Source organism: Chiroxiphia lanceolata, chromosome 24 (genome assembly GCF_009829145.1).
Source record: "Chiroxiphia lanceolata isolate bChiLan1 chromosome 24, bChiLan1.pri, whole genome shotgun sequence".
NCBI classification, from domain to species: domain Eukaryota; kingdom Metazoa; phylum Chordata; class Aves; order Passeriformes; family Pipridae; genus Chiroxiphia; species Chiroxiphia lanceolata.
Window position 1 is genome coordinate 4,023,932 of NC_045660.1, and position 7,607 is coordinate 4,031,538.

The 7,607-nt window shown below is 61.7% G+C and overlaps 1 protein-coding gene across 1 annotated transcript; it reads left to right on the plus strand.

Annotated features, from left to right (window-relative positions):
• The first annotated feature begins 1,486 nt into the window (after positions 1-1,486).
• PAFAH2 (platelet activating factor acetylhydrolase 2) lies at positions 1,487-6,749 on the plus strand. Its single transcript, XM_032709867.1, has 11 exons — positions 1,487-1,558; positions 2,546-2,645; positions 2,818-2,965; positions 3,375-3,471; positions 3,576-3,644; positions 3,765-3,879; positions 5,179-5,292; positions 5,645-5,736; positions 5,835-6,005; positions 6,099-6,247; positions 6,452-6,749. The coding sequence occupies exons 2-11, from the start codon at positions 2,562-2,564 to the stop codon at positions 6,544-6,546; spliced, it is 1,134 nt and encodes a 377-aa protein (XP_032565758.1). The 5' UTR covers positions 1,487-1,558; positions 2,546-2,561; the 3' UTR covers positions 6,547-6,749.
• Positions 6,750-7,607: the final 858 nt, after the last annotated feature.

Genomic DNA, 7,607 nt, shown 5'->3' on the forward strand with positions numbered 1-7,607 from the left:
GACACGCCCGGGTTCCGCCGACCCCTGCGGTTCCAGTGACACCCCCAGGCTGCAGTGACACACCCAGGTGACCCCCCCAGGCAGGGACAGGAGAGACGAGCCCCTCTGCATCCTCACTGCCAGCCCCCAACCCAGCCACGCCCAGCACCCATGGCACAAAGCTGGGGGTGGACTGTGGGGTTTACCCTCTTAGGGGGCAGACATGTGTCTGGGGGTCCCAGCCTGGTCTGACCCCTCCAAATCAGAGGGGGAACTCTTGGTGGGGTGACTGGAACAGGAGCCGAGCAGGGGCCATGGGCTGAGTTAATCCCTTTAAAGAAAATCCTTGTGAACACTGTGTGAGCCCAGTGTGGGGGTCCCCAGTGACACCCACATCATGGGGACCCCAGGGGTTCACCGGTGGGACCCCCACAGTCCCACTGGGCTCGACTGGAGGCAAGAACAAGAAGGTCCTGAGCAGCTGACTCGACGCCCACCACCTCCAGCCAGGACCCTCTCCCAGGGCAGTGTGGGGGTGCTGGCAGGGGGCTGAGCCCCGTTTCGGGAAGCCAGGCGTGGGCTGGGGCGGGCAGCAGGGGCACGTCGGGGCTCGCCTCTCCCACCCTGTCCTGGCATTCCCGGCCGCTCCAGCCGCCCTCCCCGCCGGCCAGGCAAGCTGGGACGCGACGGAGCTCTGGATCCCATCCATGGGTGTAACGACCTGGCCAGCCTCAGCCTGTGGCTGGATCGGCCTCTGGGGGGGCTGTGCTGGGGGGGAACGGGCTGGGGTCCCCTCTCCCCACCCCAGCAGCCAGGTGGGACCCAGGGGACACGCACAGTGACAGTGCCCAGGGCCCCATCCAGCTCCCAGCCCGTGCCTCAGTTTCCCCAGGCACCCAGGGGACCGGGACGGGGAGCCTGGAGTGGGACTGTGTGTGTGGGACCTTGGTAGGGACGGTTTTATACCAAATCTTAGGATATTTATTTGCTGACCTGGCCCACTCAGCCCACAGGGAATTAATCCCTGGCCGCAGAGGGGATTAATGGGGCCCCGGGGCCGCTTTAGCTCCAGAAAGCGGATTAAGAGAAGGACAGGAAGGCGGGGATGGGCAGAGGGAGCCCCGGAACACCTCTGGGCTCTGGGGAGGACACAGGGGCGGACCTGGGAGCAGGAACCAAGCTGGGTGCAGACAGGGATATGGCAGCCCTGGGACCCTGGCAGCCCTGGCAGCCCTGGGACTCTGGCAGCCCTGCTGCCCACGGGCATGGCCCTCTACAGCTCCCCACCGAGGGGCTGTGTCTGTGATGGGGGACTGGGATTGTGCCCTGGAACTGGGGGCACTGGGAGCTTTGGTTTTGCACTGGGGGCACTGAGAGCTGTGATTTTGCACTGAGAGCACCGGGAGCTGTGGTTTTGCACTGGTGGGACCCTGTAGGGCACTGGGAGCTGTGATTTTGCACTGGGAGCCGTGGGTTGGGACTGCTGTCACTGGGAGCTGTAGTCCACGTGCACGGGGGCACTGGGAGCTGTAGTGCAGAGTTCACTGGGGCGTGGTGGGAGCTCTGACCCGCTGTACTGGTGAGTGCGGGGAGGGACTGGGAAAGGGGGGCTGGGGGATACTGGGGGCTGGAGAAGTTGTTGCTGGGAATTGGGGGGGGAGGGCACAGAAGGAAACTTGGGAGCTGAGGGAGCCCTGAGGGCTTGGGAGGGGCTCTGGGAGCTGCAGAGGGAGCTCGGGTTAGGGGCACTGGGAGCTCTTGGGGAGCACTGGGAGCTGCGGGGATGAGGGCACTGGGAGCCGGGGTATAGCTGGGGGACACTGGAATTTGCGGGAAGCACTGGGAGCTGGGGTGGAGCTGGGGGACACTGGAAGCTAGAGGGCACTGGCCGCTGGGGAACCACTGGGAGCTGCGATGGTAACTGGGGGCGCTGGGGGGAGCACTGGGAGCTGCAGGAGGGGTTCTGGGAGAAGGGCACTGGGAAGCACTGGGATCTGTAGTTCAGCTGCGCATACTGGGAGGTGTAGTCCGAGGACCCAGCGCATACTGGGAGCTGTGGTCCTTGGCCAGGACCATGCTGGGAGTTGTGGTTCCCCAGCCCCGGGCGCTGCTGGAAGCTGTAGTTCTGCACTGGGGAGGGGGGCGGAATGCAGAGCCGCGTCCTCTCGGGATGCCCAGTGGCTCCCGTGGGTGTCACCCCTGCACTGACACCTTGGTCGCACGTCCCCGGTGTCACCCCAGCTCTGCCTCACTCGTGTCCCCGACTGGGGACGGGGACCCTCAGCAGGGTGGGCTTGGGGCAGGGTCTGCCCCACCGTCCTGCTCTGGCAGCTCCTGAGAGAGGAACTGGGGGGGTTTCATCCCTGAGCAGCCCCGAGGGGCTGTGCCCGTGGGAATTCCAGGAGAGGAGGGAAATTGGGAGCCTCATTTCTCCACTTGCTGCCAGTGGGTTTTGCTGGCACGGTGCTGGGGGGCTGCCCGGGGTCTGGGCAATGGAGAGGGGTGAGGGAAGGAGGAGGGAGTGAGTCGGGGAGGGGACAGACGCTGACCCCGTGTCTCTGCCCAGGCTCGGCCGTGGCGGCATGGGGGGGATGCTGGCACTGCCCCGGGGGAAGGGACCTCACCACGTGGGCTGCACGGATGTCATGGTGGGCCACACGCGGCAGGTACGGGGGACAGGGGTGGAGGTGGGGACAGGGACGGGGATGGGAACAGGGATGGGGATGGAGACAGGGACAGGCTTCCATGCGTGGCTGCAGCCAGCTGGTTTCGCTGAGGACACGGCCACCACACTCTGTGCTGTCCCCAGTGTGTTCCCCTTTCCCCTGTCTCCCCCAGGGCCTCTTCCTCCGCCTCTTCTACCCCTGCCTGCTGCAGGCAGGGGCCACGGAGCCGCTCTGGATCCCGCGCTCCGAGTACTGCGCCGGGCTGGCCGACTTCACCCTCCGGCGCCGCTGGTGCTCAGCCCTGCTCAGCATCACCATCGGTGAGGGGGGTCATCCCCCACCCCGGGTGCTCCCCGTTCCTTAGGGATCCCTGATGTTCCCACTCCCCAATGTGGGTTCCTTAGGGATCCACTCCCTGATATGGGTTCCTTAGGGATCCACTCCCTGATATGGGTTCCTTAGGGATCCACTCCCTCATGTGGGTTCCTTAGGGATCCACTCCCTGATATGGGTTCCTTAGGGATCCACTCCCTCATGTGGGTTCCTTAGGGATCCACTCCCTGAGCAGAGCTCAAGCCCATCCCTTGTGTTTGCCTGGATGCTACAGGCAGGGCTGGAGCTGAGCAGGGACCTGCTGCAGCAACAACACCCCACTGCCCGTGTTCCCCATTTCCTGGATGTTTCTCTTGCCCATGTCCCCCCCTTCCTGGGGGTTTCTCCTCCCCACAGGCTCCTGCAGAGTTCCAGTGAGCTGGAATGGGCCTTTCAAACCCTGCAGCAGTGGGTACCCCCTGATCATCTTCTCCCACGGCCTGGGAGCCTTTCGGTAGGATGAGTCCTGAGCAGGGGACTTGAGTGGGGGATTTGAGTGTCCAGGGCTGCCCTTGGCCCTGCTCAGACCTGCCCTGACTCTCCTGGTCTCCCTTGCAGGACCCTGTACTCCTCTGTCTGCACAGAACTGGCGTCCTGGGGCTTTGTGGTGGCAGCGCTGGAGCACAGGTGGGTGCCCTGGTCCATCCCTACCAAATTCAGCTGCTGTGCCAGGGCCAGGGGGATATTGTGCTCTGGGGAGTTGCTGGTACCCCCATGACATGGCCACCTTCCCTCCTGCCACTGCAGGGACCACTCTGCTGCCACCACCTATTTCTGCACTGCAGAGGCTGGGAGAGAGGAGTGGATCCCCTTCCAACAGGTGCCCCAGGGGCAGAAGGAGTTTTATTTCAGAAACAAGCAGGTACCGGGGTGGGGGGTTCAGGGTGGGCAATGGGGAGGTGTGAAATCCCTCCTGCACCCCTGAGGTCTTCATCTTGTGCCCTTCCCAATCCCGTATCACTGTGATGCCAGGGCTGAGCTTTCTCCTTGGAGATGAGAAAAATCTGTTCAACCTGTTTCTCTCTGCATTCATGGGGTCTGGCTGTCCGGCTCCAGCTGACCCTGGCAGGAGCCAGGCTGGGCTTTGCCATGTCCCTGGATAATGTCCCCTGTGCCCCGGGGAGAGCCGGGCTCTGTGCCCAGCCCAGCTCCGCACCGGCTGCTGGGTTTGTTCACGCTTGGATTTTTGTCTCTCCGGGATTATCCCGGGCAGCTGCTTGCTGGGGAGCAGGAAGGTTTCCTGCTGAGCCAAGTTCCCCCCCTCTGTTTGTTTCTGCCTCGTTTAAAAAGACAACAGTGAGTGAAGATTAGTTGTAGACAAACTCTCTAGGAACCGCCGGTGGTTGGAGGTGCTTTTGGCAGCCTTAAATCACCTCCCAGCCTGTTATTTTTGTGTGTGCTCTGTCTCACGGCCCATTGCACAGACAAGGGAGACAGTTTTCTTATTAAGATGAACCTGTGAGTGTAAATGTTGAGGGTGAGTGAGAAATAAATGATAAACAGAAGGAAATAGTTGCCAGGTCAACCTCCGTTATGGCATCTGTGTCAGAGGGAGCAGGAGAGAGGTTTTCACTGGAGTTTTTTTGTCACTTGTCACCTTAAATGTGCACAGCCAACAGTGCTGGTGTCCTTAGGAGAGCAAGAGGACGGGGTCCCAAAGTGGCCCCAGGTCAGGGCGTCCTCTCCTTGAGTTGTTTGGGCATTTGAGCTGCTCCTGGATGGAGCCCCTGATCTGGGCTTTAGGGGAATGCCCAGATTTGCCCCTGGCAGCTGGGCTGGGGTGGGGGGTCTGAGCTCCCCACAGAGGTTTGGACTGGTGGGTGGCTTCAGCAGGCTCGGCCAGGGGGCAGCTGAGGAGGATCCTGGGTTCTCCCTTCCCTTCTTCCTCCTCAGAGCAGAGGCTGCTATGAGCCATCTCTGCTATCAGATTAAGCAAATTAAAAGCAAACAACAAAAGGAAACCACTCCAATAAATCCACTGCATCCCTGTGGGAGCTGCAGCCTCTCACTTGCTTTGACTTTGCTGTAATTCAGGGAAAGCCCTGTCGGGTGCAAGCACTGAAGGGACAAGCGTGGGTGGGCACTGAGGGGAGGATCTGACCCCAAATTTGGGGGTTGGAGGAGCTGGGCTAACCAGGGGAGGGGTGGCTCTGGCTGCCAGGTTCATCAGAGAGCAGAGGAGTGTGTGCGAGCGCTCCGGCTCTTCAAGGACATCGCCAGCGGAAAATCCGTCCTGAACATCCTTCACCAGGACTTGGATCTCTCTGTGCTCAAGGTACCTGGGTCTGTCTGTGCTGAAGGACCTGCTGGGAGATCGGGTGGGGACGGGGGGGTCCAGGTTTCCTTTGCTGGCAGGATCATTCCTTGCTGCCTGAGACTTTTCCTCCTGGGACAGGCAGGGTCCGTGCAGAGCCACAGCTTTCCACCTCTCGGCTTCCTGGAGCCTCTCTTCCCCTTCCCTCCCCTGTGGATGCTGGGAAGCCAGGTCCTGTCACAGCAGCAGTGGAAATGAGACACGGCGTTTTCCCCCCTCGCAGCGGGACTTTGCTGATCCTCCCTTGGCTTTTTCTTCCCTAATTAGGGACCTCCTGCAGCGAGGTTTGGGCACAGCCTTCTCCTTTTCACAGGGCAACGTTGATCTGGCCAAAGTGGCCGTCATGGGGCACTCCTTCGGTGGGGTGACAGCGGTGCTGGCCTTGGTGAAAGAGCCCAGCTTCAGGTAAGCCCCGGCAGGGATGAGGAGCTGCAGAAGCTCCGGACACACGTGGCTCGTCCCGGTGGGAAGAGAAGCCGTGGTGGGTGTCCGTCCTGCTGCAGGTGTGCGGTGGCTCTCGACGCCTGGATGTTCCCCCTGGAGAACCTGCTGTACCCAGAGGTGCCCAAGCCCGTGCTCTTCATCAACACCGAGAAGTTCCAGACTCCAGAAAGCATTGCCAAAATGAAGAGGTTGAGCTCCAGGAACAGCCAGACGAAGATTATCACCGTCCTGTGAGCTGGGGCTGCAGGGAGCACCTACGGGCTGTGTGCCAGCAGGAGAACCTCTCCCCAGCTCCCACTGAAGCACATCCCTTCCCTGTCCAGGGGAACCGTGCATGAGAGCCAGACTGACTTCGCCTTTCTCCCCGGGAAGCTCATCAGCCGCATCTTCGGCGCGAGGGGGACCCTCGACCCCAACGAGGCTCTGGCCATCACCAGCAGGGCAGCTCTGGCCTTCCTGCAGAGGCACCTCAGTACGGGTGGAGGGCACGTTGTTCAGGGGCTGGGGAGGGCAGGAGAGCTCCCCAGCTTGTGGGGGGCTGCGGGGTGGCCGCTGCCTCGCTGGGCTTGGGATGGGTGCTTCCCACAGCAAGGAGGGGGGTGGCTGCTCCTCTGTGACCCCTGGAGTCGGGCTGATGAGGCTGTAGTAACCTCCCAACCATCTGTGCCCCGTGCAGACCTGGAAGAGGAGTTTGATCAGTGGGATGACCTCCTGGAAGGCGTGGGAGACTCGGTTGTTCCAGAAGCACCGTTCTGCCGGTCCAACCTGTAGCTGCTCCGAGGTCGGAGCTCACTCCTTCTCACCCAGAACGATCTGTGCAGGAGCCAGGAAGGGCAGGAGGGCCCATGGAGAGAGCAGGAGCTGGGGACTGTGCTCAAAGGACGTCATGGAACATGCCAGGGGAGCCCTCCCTGCTCATGTGCCTGCAGTGAGGGCTGTGGGGCAAAGGGAATAAAATCCACAGGGATAAAGACTGGGTTGGCTGTCGTAGAGTCACAGACTGGTTTAGGTTGGAAGGGACATTTAGGATCACCTCGTTCCACCCCCTGCCATGGGCAGGGACACCTTCCACTAGCCCAGGTTGCTCCAAGCCCCATCCAACCTGGCCTTGGACACTTCCAGGGATTCCAGGGGCAGCCACAGCTTCTCTGGGCAACCTGTGCCAGGGCCTCACCTGGGCACGAGGTGAGATCCTTCCTGCACGTGGGGTGGGTGGGCGGTGATCCCTCACTGGATCTGCTGCAGCTGGGGCACATCTGGCAGGAGCAGGGAGGGGGGTTGTTTGCTGTGGGTTGGGGGTAGTTCAGTCACAGCCAAAAGATCCAGAATGGAGAGGTGCAGCATCAGGGCTCCAAGCACAGAAGTAAGGAAAATCCTCTCACAGTCCTGGAAAGCTGGCCAGATGGCTGCCTTCATGCCTAAAATCTGGAGGGGGAAAGAAAGAGGAGAATCCGGAGGGGGAAAAAAAGAAAGAGCAAGCTGGCTGGAAGGAGGTGTCTCTGAACACCTCAGCAGCACAGGGATGTGAAATGGGGACTGGGATTGGCCTCAGGGATGGAAGGAAAACAACCCAGCCTGGCTGTGCAGCATGAAAAGTGACACTTCCAGCCCGAGGAAGGGCTGAAGCTGGTGGAGCCGCACGGATTTATCCCTCCGGAGCCCCTCCCCAGGGTCCTGGCTGGCACCGAGGTGGGAGAGGCAGCAGGGATCCTGGACACGCCGGCTCGGCAGCTGCCGGGAGCATCCCGGCTCCCGACACACCATCTGCTTTCGCATTGTCCCCGCCGCGGCGCGGGATTCCAGCTGGGACACACCCGGGGGGGACGGCGGCG

What these genes read in the sequence shown, in the direction of transcription:
- PAFAH2 (XM_032709867.1), top strand. Translation starts at nt 2,562, where the DNA reads ATGGGGGGGATGCTGGCACTGCCCCGGGGGAAGGGACCTCACCACGTG. An exon ending in ACGAAGATTATCACCGTCCT is followed by an intron (nt 6,006 to 6,098) that starts GTGAGCTGGGGC and finishes TTCCCTGTCCAG; the next exon opens with GGGAACCGTGCATGAGAGCC. An exon ending in CTTCCTGCAGAGGCACCTCA is followed by an intron (nt 6,248 to 6,451) that starts GTACGGGTGGAG and finishes TGCCCCGTGCAG; the next exon opens with ACCTGGAAGAGGAGTTTGAT.